Consider the following 20,855-nt stretch of genomic DNA (forward strand, 5'->3'; position numbering starts at 1 on the left):
CTTCCATGTCTAAGCTACTTTATATAGTGCTCTGCATAGATGTTTATAGCACACAGTGAAAAGCCAACTTTTACAATACAGTTTCATTCCTAACCAGCATTTTACCTGCATTATTGTGATCGTTTGATGTTATTTTCAATGTGCTAATTTCTTTCTGACTTGGTTTTAAATAACCAGACTGATACTTGACATATATCTTTCCAAGGTTTAACTGTAAGTATTAATTGGTTTGTACAATGCCTTTTGAACTGTTCAGATGCAAGGTTCCATATAAATAGCAAATGTTGTTTGTGTTGTTGTTGGTTTTATTATATGTGTTTTGCTTACTAGCTACTGTCTCTTAAGACACTGAGATGAGTATTTTACAATTTTAAAATGATTCCTTTCAAGACAGAACATAACCAAGGCATTTAATACCTTGAAGTGATTTAGTTTCTCTACCAGAGAATGTGTGTATGCTCAGTCGTTCAATCATGTCTGACTCTTTGTGACCCTATGGACTTTAGCCTGCCATTCTCCTCTGTCCATGGGATTCTCCAGGCAAGAATACTGGAGTGGGTGGCCATTTCCTATTCCAGGGAATCTTTCCAACCTAGGGATTGAACCTGCGTCGTTGACATCTCCTGCATTGATGAGCAGGTTCTTTACCACCAGTGCTACCTGGGAAGCCCAGAGTATAAGCCCTTTTAAATAATAGAACTCTGGGAAAATGCATACTTATTTATATGTAAGAGTTCTGATTTGATTTGTTGATATCTCTATGAAATTATCCGCAAAATTCTCAAGGTTCAAAATATGCAGACAGTAGAAATAAAAACTAAAGATTTATTTCTTGTGGAACACTTAAGCAACTTGTGATTTTTTTGTTGCTAATAGATTGATTTTGCTATTTTTAATTCTTCTTTGGATCAGGGGATCTCAACTAGAAGACATTTGTCAATGTCTGACATTTTTGGTTGACAGTTTAGGGGTGCTTCTGGCCTCTAGTGGGTAGAGTCCATGGCTATTGCTAACCATCCTACAATACACAGGACAGCCTCCCACCCCATAACAATGAAGTATTTAAACAAAAATGTCAATAGTGCCATGGTTGAAATATATAGACTATATTCAATATAGAGCTTTTAAAATTCATCTTCAACCACCAGGGTTTCTCCCAGGTTTGTTGCATATTGTTAGTTCTTAATTCCTCCTGGATCTCTTCACAGGTTGGCATTGTGGGAAGAACAGGAGCTGGAAAAAGTTCTTTCATTGCTGCCCTCTTTAGATTGTCAGAGCCTGAAGGTAGAATTTGGATTGATAAGATCTTGATAACTGAAATTGGACTTCATGATTTAAGGAAGAAAATGTCAATCATACCTCAAGTATGTACATCAGAACATTCTCACATGTTCTTTTCATCCAGTATATAAGTTTAATTGCTTTTAATTTGATTGATTTTAAAAATGAATGAAAGGGTTAATATTTTCCCCCTCAGCAGAGCATATTTTTAACAGCAGGTATTTTCAGCAGATACTTTAATCAGAAACCAGGTTTTGTTGTTTGTTCTTTTGGTTTGTGTGTATGTGATTTAATAACTTATCCAGATAGATTTCTAGACTTAAAATTTTGCCAGATGCCACAGTCTTATCCACTGATAACACACAATTCTGAAAACAATATGATAAATGATTTAGCGCTGGAGAGGATTCTATAGGGAAACACAGGTTGTGTCTTACTGATGGAATTTTGCTATGGGAAATAAAGTTAACTTTTTTAAAGGTGATTATCTCCCTGCAGGGCTTTTTGTGGAACTGTGGGACTTTAAGAATTACAGAGTATATGGATGCTTTGGGGAGACTTTAATAAATGAGTGATTAATAAAAAAAATTAATGAGGCAAGAAAATCACTTCAGCATTCTTGTGTTGAGAACCCAATGAACAGTATGAAAAGGCAAAAAAGATACGATACTGAAAGATGAACCCCTCAGGTCAGTAGGTTTCCAATATGCTACTGGAGAAGAATGGAGAAATAGCTCCAGAAGGAATAAAGAGGCTGAACCAAAGTGGAAGCAACGCCCAGTTGTGGATGTGTCTGGTGGTAAAAGTAAAGTCTGATGCTGTAAAGAACAATATTGCAGAGGAACCTGGAATGTTAGGTCCATGAATCAAGGTAAATTGGAAGTGGTCAAACAGGAGATGGCGAGAGTGAACATCAACATTTTAGAAATCAGTGAACTAAAATGGAGAGGAATAGGTGAATTTAATTCAGATGACCATTATATCTACTACTGTGGGCAAGAATCTCTTAGAAGAAATGGAGTAGCCTTCATAATCAACAAAAGAGTCTGAAATGCAGTACTTGGGTGCAATCTCAAAAATGACAGAATAATCTTGGTTTGTTTTCAAGGCAAACCATTCTACATCACAGTAATCCAAGTCTATGCCCCAACACCTAATGCTGAACAAGCAAGACCTTCTAGAACTAATACCAAAAAAAGATGTCCTTTTCATAAAAATCATTGCAGATGGTGGCTGCAGCCATGAAATTAAGAGACACTTGCTCCTTGGAAGAAAAAAACTATGACAAACCCAGACAGCATATTAAAAAGCAGAGACATCACTTTGCTGACAAAGGTCTGTATAGACAAAGCTATGGTTTTTCTATTAGTCATGCACAGATGTGAGAGTTGGACCATAAAGAAGGATGAGCGCCAAAGATTTGATGCTTTCAAACTGTGGTGTTGGAGAAGATGCTTGAGAGTCTCTTCAACAAGGAGATCAAGCCAGTCAGTCCTAAAGGAAATCAACTCTGAATATTCATTGGAAGGACCAATGCTGAAATTGAAGCTCCAATACTTTGGCCACTTGATGTAAAGAACTGACTGTTTAGAAAAGACCCTGATGCTGGGAAAGATTGCAGGAAGGAGGAGAAGGGGGTGACAGAGGATGAGGTGGTTGAATGGCATCATTGACCCAATGGACATGAGTTTGAGCAAACTCTGGAGATAGTGAAGAACTTGGAAGTGTTCTGCAAGTTCACTGGTGTGCTGCAGTCTATAGGGTCGCAAAGAGTCAGGACTTAGTGACTGAACAACAACAAGCAGGCAAGCAGTAGAGTAGTGAAGAAGAATATGGGATATGGAATTCCATATCCCCTTCCCCAAAGGAGTAGGAAGCAGTGATGCTTGTGTCTCAACACCCTGATTTAGGGAACCTAGGAAGCTGAGAGGAGACTCTGCAGAGGGGGAGCCCAAGGCTGTTTCTTTGAGTTGCCCCACTCAGGTGAGCCAGGCCCACACCATCTTCCCTGGCTCTCTGCTCCCTGTGATCCTGGGAGCAGCAGCGAGCTTCTGGGATCATTTCTCTTTCTCTCTCTCTCCCTGCTAGGCTCATCCCCATCACTGTTGACCCCACCACGAGCAACTCAGAACTGGGGGAGATGTGATAGCACCAAGCACCTGCAAAGGAGCCAGAGGCAGGGAAATGGTGTCTTAGAGCATCAGTCCTGGAGTCATGGGGGGTGGTGGGAAGCTTTCAGAAACAAATACTATATTCTTAAGAAAATACTCCTCAATTTGTGTTCAAAATTTCAGGAATAAGTAAAAACTGAAAGCAGTTCTTAGGTACTTTCCTCAAACAACAGGGAGCTGAAGTGTGTGCATCGTTTATGCTCATGATGTGAAGTAGTTATGTTCCCCAGAAAGAACACCATGGAGTGATTACATTCAATAGTAGCTGCTTATCTAAAATAATCTGAAAAAATGGATTTCAAAACTTCTTTGGATGACTCTCTGCACCTAGACACCCTTATGCTGTTGGCACAAAGAAAATGTTTTCAGTTGAAGAGAGATGCCTTGCAAATTGAGTGTTTATGATTACAGACCAAGGGTTGGCACAGATCAGCACAGATCTGTTTATTATGATTAAACGGATTCATTTTTATATGTAATAGGTTTTTGAAAAATCAAGGCAAAAGTTAGCTATTTTTTTTTAAAATAGCCTACTCTGCTCTTTTGGTATTTCTATTTCCTGAGCTTTCTATAGTAGGTTGAAAGAGGTAAATCAGAGCTGTCTCTCTCTAAGACATCCCAAATTACCTGGCTTTCTTTCCCTTTTTTTCCTCATTGAGAACAAAACTCAGAAGAGGTTGATATTCTATTACTAGACTCTAGACCAATGCAGTCAGAAGTTTTTGTTAAGTCCCTTTGAACTGTTCCCTGGAGCTACCAAAAGAGAACTTTACAGGACTTATATTCATTTCTTTTGCTGGCAAGCAATATTCTTTCTTCTGAATATGGATGATGATCAGTTCATTTAGAGGCTGCTGCTGCTAAGTCTCTTCAGTTGTGTCTGACTCTTTGTGACCCCACGGATTGTAGCCTGTCAGGCTCCTCTGTCCATGGGATTCTCCAGGCAAGAATACTGGAGTGCCATTTTCTCCTCCAGGGATCTTCCTGAGCCAGGGATTGAACTCGTTTAGAGGCTACAGTGTTACAAAAAAAGAAAAAGGAAGCACACCAAGATTTTAAAACAACTCTGGGTCCTTATTCTTAAAACAGGGAGATGAGCTGCACCTTAAAGGTTCTCAGATTAGAAATGAGGACAGAGCGTTTAGGACTCAAGGAAGCAGCAGCTGTAGTGTTGCTTCATAAACATTAGCGGAGGGCAGTTTCCTGGTTTGGGACTCAAATCATTAAAACTGTTGTTCTGTATCTGCCCCATTTATAACCACCTGTATGATTTTTGTCTAGGTCCCAGGCTGTTTTAAGCATCAGGTTAGTGGGCAGAGATTCTTTGTAAGATAATGAAAGTCTTATCTTCCAGGAGCATATAAAAAGGTCCGGTAAGACTGAGATTTTCAGGCTTGCAGTTGTGTTGAGGGATTATCAATTTGCTACACTAAATGCTCTGATTCAGAGTGGCCATTTTTGTGTCACATGTCTAATATGAACTTACAGTAGTAACAAGGGAAAAATTACTACTAAATATGGTATGAAGTGTTAAATTTAAAAAGTATCAACTTTATGCCATGATGAAAAACAGGTTTGAAGCTAGTACTCCATTTAAAACACTATATTGACAAAGAGCATTTATTTTCCTGACTCTGCCTTGCCAGCTAACTCTTATTGTTGTTGTTCAGTTGTTATGTCCAACACTTTGTGACCTGTAGCGCACTAGGCTCCTCTAACTGTCTAATTCTCATTAAATGAGATTTAATTGTGTACCTTCAGAAAGAATATACTTAGACCAATAAATTTAGTGTATATTTATAAGAAATTTTTATGTTCTGTAAATTTCTACACTGAAGTGTTCTGCCTGTAAACATCTTTATAATGCTTATTTATAAGACTAGTTTATTTACTTCATTGCCTAGAGGTGGGTACTGTAATAATAATATCTGTTGTTATTACTTTGATCCTTATCTGCCCTTGCATATGTGTCTACTGTGAGCACTTTTACAGTCAGATCTACAGTTCATATTTTAATATATAATTCTTTTTATTCAATAAGCTTTGATGAAAATTCTACTGATTTTGAGATATATATTTGGCATGTCAAACAAAGGGAAATACTCTTATTTATTAAACTATGTTCTTCCATCTACTACAGCTAAATGAACATGCATAATCTCCCAATATATCCTTTTAAACTAGCAGTATAGATGTGAGTGGGTACCCTTATTGGAATGGGAAATGCTTAAACTTAATTTTTAGTTTCAGTTGCTCAGTCCTAGGAAGGAGAGATAAGAAAGACTTCCTCAGTGATCAGTGCAGAGAAATAGAGGAAAACTATAGAATGGGAAAGACTAGAGATCTCTTCAAGAAAATTAGAGATACCGAGGGAACATTTCATGCAAAGATGGGCACAATAAAGGACAGAAATGGTATGGACCTAACAGAAGCAGAAGATATTAATAAGAGGTGGCAAGAATACACAAGAACTATACAAAAAAGATCTTCATGACCCAAATAATCACGATGCTGTGATCACCCATCTAGAGTCAGACATGCTGGTGTGAAGTTAAGTGGACCTTAGGAAGTATCACTATGAACGAAGTTAGTGGAGGTGATGGATGGAATTCCAGTTGAGTTATTTCAAATCCTAAAAGGTGATGCTGTTAGAGTGCTGCACTCAATATGCCAACAAATTTGGAAAACTCATGAGTGGCCACAGGACTGAAAAGGTCAGTTTTCATTCAAATCTCAAAGAAAGGCAATGTCAAAGAATGTTCATATTACTGCACAATTGCACTTATCTCACATGCTAGCAAAGTCATGCTCAAAATTCTCCAAGCCAGGCTTTGACAGTAAGTGAACTGTGAAATTCTAGATGTTCAAGTTAGATTTAGAAAAGGCAGAGGAACCAGAGATCAAATTGCCAGCATCTGTTGGATCATTGAAAAAGCAAAAGAGTTCCAGAAAAACATCTAGTTCTGCTTTATTGACTATGCCAAAACCTTTCATTGTGTGGATCACAACAAACTCTGGTAAATTCTTAAAGAAATGGGAATATCAGACCACCCTACTTGCCTCTTGAGAAATCTGCATGCAGGTCAAGAAGCAGCAGTTAGAACTGGACATGGAATAACAGATTGGTTCCAAATCAGGAAAGGTGTATGTCAAGGTTATATATTGTCACCCTGCTTATTTAACTTATATGCAGAGGTATCATGAAAAATGCTGGGCTGGATGAAGCACGAGCTGGAATCAAGATTGCTGGGATAAATATCAATAACCTCAGATATGCAGATGACGTTACCCTTATGGCAGAAAGCAAAGAAGAGCTAAAGTTCCTCTTGATGAAAGTGAAAAAGGAGAGTGAAAAAGTTGGCTTAAAACTCAACATTCAGAAAACTAAGATCATGATATCCGATCCTATCACTTCATGACAAACAGATGGGGAAACAATGGAAACAGTGAGAGATTTTATTTTTGGGGGCTCCAGAATCACTGCAGTTGGTAATTACAGCCATGAAATTAAAAGACACTTGCTCCTTGGAAGAAAAGCTATGACCAACCTAGACAGCATATTAAAAAGCAGAAACATGACTTTGCGGACAAAGGTCCATCTAGTCAAAGCTATGGTTTTTCCAGTAGTCATGTATAGATGTGAAAGTTGGAGTATAAAGAAAGCTGAACACAAAAGAATTGATGCTTTTGAACTGTGGTGTTGGAGAGGACTCTTGAGAGTCCCTTGGACTGCAAGGAGATCCAACCAGTCCCTCCTAAAGGAAATCAGTTCTGGATATTCATTGGAAGGACTGATGCTGAAGCTGAAACTCCAATACTTTGGCCACCTGATGTGAAGAACTGACTCATTTGAAAAGACCCTGATGCTGGGAAAGACTGAAGGTAGGAAGAGAAGGGGACGACAGAGGATGAGATGGTTGGATGGCATCACTGACTTAATGGACATGAGCTTGAGTAAACTCCAGGAGTTGGTGAAGGGCAGGGCAGCCTGGTGTTTTGCAGCAGTCCATGGGGTCACAAAGAGTTGGACATGACTGAGTGACTGAACTGAATTGAACTGATTTGCAACCTTATTATTAATGATTGTAGTAAGCTTTGTTGTTGTTGTTTTTTTCATTTTAAGTCTGTTCTCTAAAAACTGGAATGAAATGAAGAGACTGCAGTAATAACATTCTCTATTTTGTTGTATTTAGGATCCTATTGTGTTCACTGGAACAATGAGGGAAAATCTGGATCCCTTTAATAAGCATACAGATGAGGAACTATGGAATGTCTTAGAAGAGGTAATTTATTAAATATGATAAACTTGTTAGCATCAATATCTAATGTGTGTGTACATTTAAAAGCATTGTAGGTAATTAAGGGTGCTTAACAGTTTAATTGACTTCATTTACCTCCTAGGAGTACATTGATGACATGGGTGTACTTAAAATGTATGTAAGATGAAATGAGTACTTATGAAAACCAACAGTATAATGCATCATGTTTCCATTTTACCTTTTTCCCTAGAACCCAAAGCAATTAGATACATTACGTTTCTTGCCCTTAATAGAACACTAAACTAGAAGGTAAAATTATGTGTTCAAATTCTACTAGTGACCTAGTGAATTAAATACCTTAATTTGCAACATTCATTTTATTCCTTTGATCTTAGGAAGTATCTACTATGTGGAGATATCAGTTGTTTTTCATTATTAACAAAAAGATAAATGAGATCATGCCAGTAACATGGCATGAAATTTCATAAGAAAGAGTTTATTAAAGATATATTATACATTTGAAAAGTGATAATTATTTATTAGCAGTTGCATCATTCAATGCTGCAGAGCATATGCTGGTAACAGAACTCTGGAGCTGAGAGTTTGTACTAAGAGAGGCTTTGTACTAAGTTCATTTCTAGAGGATTTTCTATTATTTGTGCCATGTTTCTCTCTGGCCCACTACTTTGAATCTCCTTGGTCTTGTATGAAAAGGATTTTGACTGTTAAGATGCTCTTTTTAAAAAAAATTTAATATTATTTATTTTTGTGCATTTTCCCTAGTTTTGCAAATTTATTCTAAGGTACTGATGGCAGAAACTCTACCTAGACTTCTAAATAATAGGCAGACTTCTAGGCTCTCATAGAAAATACCTAGCCAGGTCTTTTGCCTTAGGCACTGATATTTATTTTCTCTCATTTTAGAGAATTGTACCTTATTTCTTAATTTTGTGTGTGTGTGTGTCAAAAATACCAGAAAGCAATTGCTCACATTGTTGTTTTGAATCAGTGTTTTTATCTTTTGGTGTCACTTTTCCAGGGATAGCACTGAGATGTGTAATTTATAGAGAGCCTTTGATTATGAGTCAGCAGATTTGAAGGTCTGACAATTTCCTGCCAATAATTCTGGTTTCTGAACGTTGTCAGCATTGGGTCTTTACACACCCACCCTGCTTTCCAGCAATTGTGGGAATTTTATTTTCCTAAATCAGGCTGGTTACTTCACCTTAACCTAATTGGAAAACAGTGGGCCTCTGATTTCGTTTAAGTTTGTAAGTCTTTCTACAGTGACATTCTAGAAGAAAAGAGGTGGGAACAATAAACCACCAAGTGTAAATAAAGGTAAGATGATAGACTGCTCTTGAGGTCATAGGATGCATTTACTGGTGAAATTGAGACACATTTTAAACTGGAAGCTCTGGTATAGCCCTACTTATTTCTGAGCTTGAGATCTCTCTTCAGAGATTCTCCAAAAAATTACTTTAAAATTTTAAAAAACATTATTCCATGGACAGAAAAGAAATGTTAATTGGAGATAAATCCTGTTAAAAACTGTCTTAGAACTTGGCCCTAAAACTTGTTAATTCACCTGAAGGAGCTAAAATTAAAATAAAATTTTGTAGCCTCTCAATTCTAAAATGATGACTGGTACATGATACTAAGATCTACATTTATTTAGACTACATTTGGAACTTTCCATACACAGAAATAAATATGAGTTTATGTCACAAAGTGAAGTGTGTGGTTTCCGTGTATTGCTTCTGAAATTAACCCTATTATTTTAGTGATATATCTTAAAGTGAGAAATCATCCCATCATTGTGTTCCTCTGGGAATTATTTCTTTATGTCCTTTGTATATATTGTTTACCGATCTCCACTGGAAAACATGTAAATCTCATAAAGAAGTAATTCCTAGAGGAACACCATGATGGGATGATTTCTCAGTTTAAGCAATGAGGTCAGTTTTTAGGTGGATTAAAAACCCCAGCCATTGCTTTATAAATAAAGCCAAAGTGAAACTGCCAATCAAAACTAATACAGTTTACCTGAGAGTAAGAGGGCACCCATTTTACTCTTTAGGAACTTTAACTAAAAGGAAAAGATGCTTAAAAATTTTTTTTAAGTCCTCTATTTCTGCCTCCTCATTCTCTCCTGTTAGAGATGGACGTCCATGAGGGAGATAGCCCTATGGATGCTGTCCCTCTCATCTTGGTTATTTTTCAAAATATGTTAAAAATATGTTTTTCAATTTCTGAAAAATAGCCAACTTACTATACACTGAAGAATGTTCATTAGAAGTTAGAGCACCTAAAAAAAAATAGCAGCTCTACAAATATATCGAGTAGTGCTTAAAGATGAAGCACTTTATCACTCAAAGATTAAAAGAGCAGAGTAGATAAAACTCTGGAAATGAGTCAGCAGTGTGTTGCTTTCTCTGAAAAAACAAAACAGTTTTGATCCAGGAGTTTACAATTGAGAATATAGTATGTCATGTCAAAACTGTGCAGAAAACATCCAGTTATGTGAACCACTGATAGTATCTCTCTTAAAATACAAGTAGCTCTCATCACACAGGAAGCCAAGGTACAGAAATCTGGGCATTAGCAACCTGTGCATGCGGTTCAGCCTTGCTATGGCAACAGGTCACAGGCCCATTTCCCAGGGCCTTGTATTTAGGTGAACAGGCTCCCCCTTTATTTCATTTACTGCTGGCTCTGCTCTGGTAATAGCTCTTCCCCATTTGCTGATTGCATTTCACTGTCTCTTTTCAGCCCACACCAGCCTTTCATTTTGAAAAGTAAGGAGGTTTCACAAAATGTGGAAACCATCTTACATCTGTGTTAACCTTCTGTGAGGGACATTGGCACCTGGTTGAGAAAGATGATTTATTTACTAGGTTATTTGAAAGTGTTTATGATGATAGAACTGAGGTGTCTTATAAGTTCAGCTTATTATTTTTAGTTTTGCTGTAGTTTATTATTTTCCCAAGCTCAAAAATGATATGAACTATTCTATACAAGATATGTAATTTCAAATAGTGCTACTTTCTCTGTTTTTCTTCAATCACCAACTTTTAAAAAAAGGTTTCCATAGTTTAAAGTTAGATATTATGATATCTTGGGGCCAGTTAATTGTTGTTATAAGGAATATATTTCTTTTACAATGATATTTAATGAGAAAATAGTATTATATAAAATTATGTATGGATTTATTTCCTATCTTATAGAGACAGGTTATGTCACAAGATAAGATGCACTTGTCACTTCATTCATTCTTCTAACAAATGTGTATTGAGAGTTGTTTGGATAGGCAGTGTTGCAGATTCTGGGGCTATCACAGTTACCAGAAGAGACAAAGTCTCTATCCTTTCGGAGTTTATCTTCTTATAGAGAAGGTGAAAAGCAAACCACCAATGTGTGTGTAATGAAGTCTCAGTACTGAAACATGCAGGGAGAAGAATAAAGTAGAACATGAGGAGAGGATAGTCAACAGCCTTATTAACAATGGACAATGTCTGTTGATCTCTTCATATCAACCTCTGCTGTAGATTCTGCACATACTGATTCACATTATACTCTAACAATGTTAGGAGGAAGACACTTCATTTCAATATTATAGTCTTATTTAGAGTTTAGGAAGCTAAGATAGATTAAGCTCAGGAAATTTCCCAGTTGGTAGACCAGGCAGGACTTATGCCTAGGCTGTCTAGGTTCAAGGTCCCAATTTTCTGTTTTAAAACTTTTCAAATCACAGGAACATGCAAGGAATGGTATGATGAACACATATATAACTTCATCAAAATTCACCAGTTGTTGATTTTTTTCCGTATTTTCTTTCTCTCTACTATCATCTATATTTTGCTGAACTGTTTGAAAGTAAGTTGCAGAAACTTTTTTTAAAGTTGCAACTCATCCTAAGTAAGCAAACATGCACTTTTTAAAAACAAAAACATTCTCCTAATGTTCCTAATAACGTTATACTAATATCTCACTCAAGAAATTTAATAGTAATATTACACTATTTGGCTTCCCTGAGAGCTCAGTTGGTAAAGAATCTGCCTGCAATGCAGGAGACCCCAGATGGATTCCTGGGTCTGGAAGATCTGCTGGAGAAGGGATAGGCTACCCACTCCAGTATTCTTGGGCTTCCCTTGTGGCTCAGCTGGTAAAGAATCCACCTGCAATGTGGGAGACCTGGGTTCGATCCCTGAGTTGGGAAGATCCCCTGGAGAAGAGAAAGTTTACCCACTCCAGTATTCTGGCCTGGAAAATTCCATGGACTGTAGTCCATGGGGTCTCAGAGTTGGATACGACTGAGCGACTTTCACTTCAGTTCGCTACATTACACTATTATCTAATATGTTTTCAGACTCTCCAGCTGTAACTCCTAGTTATTGTCTACTGTCTCTTTTGTCTTTTTTCCATTTAAATAATTATAACCTGATTATATGATTACACTACAAAAGGTCTTCTTATTTGTAGCATTGTCATAACCATCCCTGATCCATAAATGAAGTTAGAGTCTCAGAAAACCATGAGTTCTGGAAAACATTTTCACCTCACAACAGCTTATTCCTTGTCAGGCATATATAGACAACTTGAAGGAAAGTAAAAACCAGATTAGTGATGAGATATCATCTGAGTCACCAGTAGGTTTGAGGTTATTTCCTCACAGTCATGATGTCAGTCTTAAGAAAGACTAATTTGCATTTACAAGGATTACCAAAGTCAGCTCAGAAGGAAAAGTGAGAAAGTCTTGCCTGTGTTACACTCTTGATCAGTCCTATCACTTGAGTTTAGATTTATGGAATATGTTTCATAGAATATTCAGTAAGACCTCTTCCTTGTAATGAGGTGGCAGGGGTGGGGGTGATTAAGCTGACCTCCATTTGATAATTTTCATTGCAGCCACTTGCCTTATAGTCCATATCTTATCCTTCAGATTTTGCATACCTTTCCTGCTATCACTAAATACTAATACCATATTTAATCCTTACTCAGAATTCCCATTTCTATGGACTAGACTTTCATAAGGAACACAATTCAGGATAACATTCATGGAAGTACTCCAGCATTTAGGATACCATGAAAATATTGCCCTCTCACCCTGGTGTTTTGTAATTTGCCTTTGTAATTCTGTGTACCTGCTAATTGGCCATCACTTATCAATCTTTAGTCCTTTAATTTGAAGTATATTTACTCTCTGCTCTTTAATTTCAAGCACAGTCTGAATTTTGTTCTTAATCTATAATATTTCTCTAAAACAAATATTCATTGAACTGATCCCTGCAACTCAATATAGTTTCAGATTATCTTTGGCAGTTAAAAAGTTGATTATTTAATCTTCCAATTTTGATTTTATGAGGATAGATTAATACAAATATCACCTATACCCATAGTCTGGGGGAAATAACTTCTTGTGTCGTGGTCTTGTTTTTCCTGAGTTTTCACTGAAAAACATTTATGAAATTCTTCAAAGAAGACATACAGATGGCCAATAGACACATGAAAAGATGCTCAGAATTATTAATTATTAGAGAAATGCAAATCAAAACCACAATGAGGTACCAACTCATACCAGTCAGAATGGCTGTCATCAAAAAGTCTATAAGTAATAAATGCTAGAGAAGATGTGGGAAAAATGGAACTCTAACACACTGCTGTATGTGTGTATGCTCAGTCATGTTTGAATCTTGGCAACCCTATAAACTGTAGCCTGCCACACTTCTCTGTCCACAGGATTTTCCAGGCAGGAATACTGGAGTGTGTTGTCATTTCCTTCTCCAGAGGATCTTCCTGACCCAGGGACCACATTTCTCTCATCTCCTTCATTGGCAGCTGGATTTTTTTTACCATTGAGCCACTTGGGAAATCCCCAACACACTGTTGGTGGGAATGTAAATTGGTGTGTGGAAAACAGTATGGAAGTTCCTAAAAGAACTAAAAATAGGGCTACCAGATGATCCAGCAATTATACTCCTGGGTATATATCTGGGGAAAATGGAAATACTAATTTGAAAAGAACATGCACCCCAGGGTTCATTACTGCACTATTTTCAATAGCCAAGATATAGAAGGAACTCAAGTTTCTGTCAACAGACAATTGGTTTAAGAAGATGTGGCAACATACACACATAAATATATATATATATATATATTTTATATGTATATATGTATGTATATAGTGTTATACAGACATAAAAATCAATAAAATATTGCTATTCACAGCAACATGGATAGACCTAGAAAATCATCCTAAGTGAAGTCAGGGAAAGACAAATATTATATGATATCACTTATATATGGATTCTAAAAAATAAAGCAAATTAATGTATATATAAAAAGAAACAGACTCACAGACATAGAAAATAAACTTATGATTACCAAAGGGGAAAGAGAGGGATCAATCAGGAGTATGAAATTCACAGATACAAACTAATATATATAAAATAGAGAAGCAACAAGGATTTACTGTATAGCACAGGGAACTAGAGTACCTTACAGTAAGGGATTAGATCTGATAGACAGAGTGCCTGAAGAACTATGTACGGAGGTTCATGACATTGTACAGGAGGTAGTGACCAAAACCATCCCCAATAAAAAGAAATGCAAAAAGGCAAAATTGTTGCCTGAGGAGGCCTTACAAATAGCTGAGAAAAGAGAGAAGTGAAAGGCAAAGGAGAAAAGGAAATATATACTCATCTAAATGAAGAGTTCCAAAGAATAACAAGGAGACATAAGGAAGCCTTCCTAAGTGAAAAATGAAAAGACATAAAGGAAAACAATAGAATGGGAAAGACTAGAGATCTCTTCAAGAAAATTAGAGATAAAAAGGGAACGTTTCATCAAAGATGAGCGCAATAAAGGACAGAAATGTTATGGACCTAACAGAAGTAGAAGATATTAAGGAAAGGTGGCAAGAATACACAGAAGAACTATACAAAGAAGAGCTTAATGACCCAGATAACCATGATGGTGTGATCCCTCACCTAGAGCCAGACATCCTGGAGTGTGAAGTCAAGTCAGCCTTAGGAAGCATCACGATGAACAAAGGTAGTGGAAGTGATGGAATTCCAGTTGAGCTATTTCAAATCCAAAAAGATGATGCTGTTAAAGTGTTGCACTCAATATGCCAACAAATTCGGAAAACTCAGTAGTGGCCCACAGGACTGGAAAAGGTCAGTTTTCATTCCAATCCCAAAGAAAGGCAATGCCAAAGAATGCTCAAACTACTTCACAGTTGCAGTCATCCTACACGCTAGCAAAGTAATGCTCAAAATTCTCCAAGCCAGGCTTCAACAGTAAGTGAACTGTGAACTTCCAGATGTTCAAGCTGGATTTAAAAAGGCAGAGGAATCACAGATCAAATCGCCAACATCTGTTGGATCATTGAAAAAGCAAGAGAGTTCCAGAAAAATGTCTACCTTTGCTTTACTGACTATGCCAGAGCCTTTGATTGTGTGGATCACAACAAACTATGGAAAATTCTTAAAGAGGTGGTAATACCAGACCACCCGATCTGCCTCCCGAGAAATCTGTATGCAGGTCAAGAAGGAACAGATAGACCCAGACATAGAACAATGGACTGGTTCCAAATTGGGAAAGGAGTATGTCAAGACTGTATATTGTCACCCTGCTAATTTACTTACATGCAGAGTACATTATGTGAGGTGCTGGGCTGGATGAAGCACAAGCTGGAATCAAGATTGCCAAGAGAAATATAAATAACCTCCGCTATGCAGATGACACCACCCTTATGGCAGAAAGTGAAGAGGAACTAAAGCACCTCTTGATGAAAGTGAAAAAGGAGAGTGAAAAAGCTGGCTTAAAACTCAACATTCAAAAAACAAAGATCATGGCATCTGGTCACGTCACTTCATGACAAATAGATGTGGAAACAATGGAAACCATGAGAAACTTTATTTTGGGGGCTACAAAATCACTGCAGATGGTGATTGCAGCCATGAAATTAAAAGACTCTTACTCCTTGGAAGAAGACCTATGACCAACCTAGATGGCGTATTAAAAAGCAGAGACATTATTTTGCTGACAAAGATCTGTCTAGTCAAAGCTATGGTTTTTCCAGCAGTCACATGTGGATGTGAGAGTTGGACCATAAAAAAAGCTGAGCCCTGAAGAATTGATGCTTTTGAACTGTGATGTTGGAGAAGACTCTTGAGGGTCCCTTGGCCTGCAAGGATATCCGACCAGTCCATCCTAAAGGAAATCAGTCCTGAATATCCATTGGAAGGACTGATGCTGAAGCTGAAACTCCAATCCTTTGGCCACCTGATGCAAAGAACTGACTCATTTGAAAAGACCCTGATGTTGGGAAAGATTGAAGGCAAGAGGAGAAGGAGACGACAGAGGATGAGATGGCTGGATGGCATCACCAACTTGATGGACATGAGTTTGAGCAAGCTCGGGGAGTTGGTGATGGACACTGATGATGGAAGCCTGGTGCACTGCGGTTCATGGGGTGGCAAAGAGTGAAACAGGACTGAGTGACTAAACTGAACTGGCTGATAGTAAGTTACAGTGGAAAATAATCTTAAGGAAAAAATTATACATATAAACTGATTCACTTTGCTATATACCTGAAACTAAAATAATATGGTAAATAAATTATAGTTCAAGAAAAAAACTTTTTAAAATTATAACATTGAAGAAAATGCACTTGACTTGTTCACAATTATAGAATTAAACATGAGAAAAAATCATCACCAAAATAGCTCTAGCTTTACTGATCTATGAGGTACAATTTGCCATTGTTTGAAAATTTTTTTTTTTGGACATTTGGACCTTGCAACATGGTACTGATAAGATTATATATTTAGAGAACCATACTTCCTACACTCAACATATATATATATATATATATATGTTTTTAATTTACTTACTTTAGTGTAGTAAATCCTTTGCAAACTCTATTTTTGGGAAATTTAACTCATCCATCCTTTTAACTTTTCTATTCAAATCATACTGAGAGAAATAGCTTAGTTTTTTGAGAGACTTTCTTAATTAATCCTTAAGTAGGTGTGGGGGACACTGAGACCTTTTTGTCCTGAGTTGACTCCACCATCTTCCTCAGTGAACACTCTTTGGAAAGAGCTCTCCCCATCACCTGGCTGTACATGTAAGATACATAAGTCCTGAGGACATCAAAGCTCTAATGTCTAAGAGGCTTGTCTACTTCAGTAGTTGTTTGTTTAAGAAAATGTCATTCTTCTTTCTATATGCACAGGTACAACTTAAAGAAGTCATCGAAGAGCTTCCTGATAAAATGGATACTGAATTAGTGGAATTTGGATCGAATTTAAGTGTTGGGCAAAAACAACTGGTGTGCCTTGCCAGGGCTATTCTCAGGAAAAATCAGATATTGATTATTGATGAAGCCACAGCACATGTGGATCCAATGTATGGAGCTGAGATTCATGAAACTTGGAATCTGAATTTTAAATATGGTAAATGGGAACTATTTAGTGATTGAGAAATGTTTTTTATGTGCTCTATTTGCCCCAAAGACATCTCCTGATAACATTAATTCCAAAAAACAGAGGAAGAAACCAAAACGTGGTAATAATGTTGTTATGAGGCATCCTGAGAGAGCTAGACTAGCTCCTGATAGTTTCAAGCATTTTGGTGGGAAGACAACTTTCCATTGTTTTATGAAAAATAGTAAGTTTCCAAGTAGACTTTCCCCTGGGTTGTGAAGATTTCCTGGAGTAGGAAATGGCAACCCACTCCAGTATTCTTGCCTGGGAAATCTCATGGACAGAAGAGCCTGGTGGGTTATAGTCCATGAGGTTGCAAAGGAGTCAGACACAACTTAGCAACTAAACAACAACAATAAAGACTTTTTATACTTAGTTTTTTAAGAGCAGGATTACATCTTAAGTATTGATTTTTAAAAACATAAAAAATATCATGTGATATTTTTAAGTCTTAAGTCTGCTTTACCTGTCTTTACTTAACTAAATGTAATTCTTTGTTTCCAGCACTGATGAGTTAATACAAAAAAAGATCCGTGAGAAATTTGCACAGTGTACTGTGCTAACCATCGCACACAGGTTGAGCACCATTATTGACAGTGACAGGATAATGGTAAGGTCCTCACCTGTGGGATTTCCATTGTTTCCATTTACCTTCAATTTTAAAATTTGTTCTTCCTTGTAAAACTTGATTACAACTTCTAATTAATTAATTCTTATTTTTTCCTCTCATCCTTGACAATAACTCAAGTACTTAAGTATAGTTTCAGAATGTGCTATTAAGTAATACATTTAGTAATTTCCTATTTCCATTTAAAAGTTTACTTGAATTGCTGTTTTTTTAAGGTATCCAACCATGAAAATATTCCAAACTCACAATGAGACTTCAGATTTCAGAGTGGTGCAACAAAGTCATTTTTACTGTGTCACAGTTCTTTCAGCATTTTTGTATTCCCTTAATAAAAACAGCATTTCATTAGACTGCCAGGCAGTGGTTAGCTGAAGTTGCAGAATTTCCCTGTTGTTGGGACATTCACAATATGTGCTGTCAGAAGGGAGTCGTTGAGGAGAAAAGGCATAATGAGAAAAAGTATTTAAACAGAAAGGATTTAATAAAGAAAATTTGTTACATAAGAATCGGAGGACTGGAAAAATGAATCACTGGGGTAATAATTTTAGGAAGCAATGACTATGTCCTAGGACAGATCTCTAGACCTAAGGACTCAGAGAAGAAGCCTTATGAGTCAGTGCTGAGACCTCCAAGGGGAGGTCATTGTCTAGCTACTGGTCATATTTATGAGCGAGCATGATGAGGCTAGTTCTCCACGTGCTAATAGAAGCTGGGGTTATGCTGCAGAAGTAGCAGAAAGCAGGAACACCATTTGCTCTGCTTCCCACCTTTCTCCTCCCTCTAGTGCCCCCTACTGGCAGAACCTCACAAAGGGCCAGCAGGCCAAAGAGCCTCTGAAATGTGATTTGCAGAGATAACTTGTGCATCACACATGAAATTGTAGAAAGAAAGGCAGATGGATACTGAGTGACTGTAGATGAACAACGAGCAAGTCTCTCTCTCTCTTTTTTTTACTAGCAAGTCTCTTATACAATGTATCCAGGCATTGCAGACACAGCAAGCTCTAAACTTTGGTCTCTGGATGTCTGTGTACTGTCTGTCTTTCAGGTTTGATTGGCTCTTTATTCCTTAGTAATTTAATATTTCCTTCCTTAGCTTTATCTCTTCCGTTTCTTCCTCCCTTCATTTTCTTTTTCTTTCTATTCTCTCTCTCTGTTCTTCCCCTCTGTTGCTTGCTGAGTTTCAGTAGATTTTAGGTTGTGGTTTATTAAATGACAAGGAAATCATCCCTCAAAGGAAAAACCTTTGGTAGCAAATAAGCCCCAAAGAAAGCAAGATATTTTCAGGCTAAGCTCGTCTGTGTCAATGAGCTTATTTCACCCATTATATAGCTACCAGTCATCACAAGACTCCAGAGTCTACAATTGATGCTGATCAGTGATGAAGTAAATAGATAAAGAAGGCCTGCACAATGCATAAGAGGCAGCAGATGGAGTTAAACAGTGATTTTGATGGTCCATACTAAACAGGTAATAATCAGGAATAAATGGTCAGTAATACCTCAAATTCCTTATGTCCAATGATATAATGGAGCTTTTGACTTCTTGGGCAGTTTCTAGAAAATCACCTCCCACCCTCCTCCCCATGCATTGTCAGGTGGGATCATCAGTGGGGACACTGAATATATACCAGACTGTCAGCACTGAGGCAGTGCCTGTAGCCTCACTTTCCTGAGCTGAACATGTACAGAAGTGAGCTCTGTGGAGGCAGGTGACAGGAGTAGGGGATTGCCAACCAAAGGGATGCTCTAGGCTTCAAGCAGTACAGCTGGTCACAGGACAAGAACATCTCAGTAGGAAGCAGGCTTTTCCCGCAGAGTTTGTGAGGGACTGGGTGACAATCCAAGATTGGAGAACAGTGACTCTTAGAATCCAGAGATGTTTAGCATGGAGCATTTGTGTTCTTGAATGCTAATTGGAAAAGTAACATTTTCCTTCTACTCTTTACCTGTCACTTTGTTAATTCTTATCTTTCAGCATTGTATTTCCATACTGTTCCCCAAAGCATCCTTCTTCCACAGTAAGTGAATGATGCTGTGACCTTTACCTGTTTCAAGCCCCTTTTCAGGTTTTTCTTTCACCCTGTCCTTGCCCTCCACCTCTCCCTGCAGCCACCCCATTGTCATTGAAGGCATCCTACCAATGAAAATGAGTTAAATTATCTTGCATTGGGTCCATTTAAGTTTTATGTCTAGGACAACTAGCTGGAATATCAGCAGATACAGAAGCCAGATAAACACATCTTCATTGCACTTATATAACTGACTCAGATAATATAATGTATTTTTCCTAAACCTACTAGAGAGTGACAAGCAATTTGAGGTTGGTATTCGTTGCGGTTCGGAGTTGAAGGATTCTTATCACACCAAATTGAATGTGTGGTTTAGTTTATAGTTTAACTTGAGTTACAGGAAGAGTGGAGATATACCTGGAGATTTACAGGAGACTTTTAATTTCAAGATTAAAGGGTTTTAAAATAAAAAGTTAAAAGTATACCTATTTTTTCTTTACACAAAGAAAAAAATTATAGTTGTTTATGTCAATTTGTTCTGAAATATCTAGACCCTTTGATCAAAGCCGTAAATGTAAAGGCTAAGTTGGTAAAATTCTGTTCCTGACATTTTTCAGTCTGGGTCCCATCTCAGCTCTTGTGGCCTGACATGAGTCTGAGCTGCACTAAACTCTTGCTCCTTTCGACTCTCCCTCCTCTCTGAGCTGTCCTTTTTCTTTCTTTTATTCCAATATTTGATGTAAATGAGTTTCGATCCTCAACCCTGCTTTGTCCCTCCCTCATTTACCCTCTCACTGTCCCTCTTGGCCACAGTCATCAATCTGGGGCATGTGGTCCTCCAGGTCCACATCCCTAATCCTTAGCTATTCCCCATGCCAGCTGGACCCATTCTCCAAACCCCCTGATCTCATCCTATAGTCTTGACAGATTACACCATTGGGTGGTCATTGAAACTAAACTCATTCCCCATTGAAACTTTCCCATTGAAACTAAACTCATTCATGCCCCGAAT

At 37.5% G+C, this 20,855-nt stretch overlaps 1 protein-coding gene across 2 annotated transcripts in view; it reads left to right on the plus strand.

Moving 5' to 3' along the window:
- The window catches only part of LOC138446666 (ATP-binding cassette sub-family C member 4-like), a 307,920-nt gene that overhangs the window by 240,951 nt on the left and 46,114 nt on the right, over window positions 1-20,855 (plus strand). For both annotated transcript variants that reach the window (XM_069601887.1, XM_069601886.1), the window contains 4 exons: window positions 1,209-1,364; window positions 7,646-7,735; window positions 16,956-17,128; window positions 17,710-17,815. In XM_069601887.1, the coding sequence (XP_069457988.1) occupies window positions 1,209-1,364; window positions 7,646-7,735; window positions 16,956-17,128; window positions 17,710-17,815 (525 nt within the window). The remainder of the gene's footprint in view (window positions 1-1,208; window positions 1,365-7,645; window positions 7,736-16,955; window positions 17,129-17,709; window positions 17,816-20,855) is intronic.

This window comes from Ovis canadensis, chromosome 10 (assembly GCF_042477335.2).
Source record: "Ovis canadensis isolate MfBH-ARS-UI-01 breed Bighorn chromosome 10, ARS-UI_OviCan_v2, whole genome shotgun sequence".
Classification (NCBI taxonomy): domain Eukaryota; kingdom Metazoa; phylum Chordata; class Mammalia; order Artiodactyla; family Bovidae; genus Ovis; species Ovis canadensis.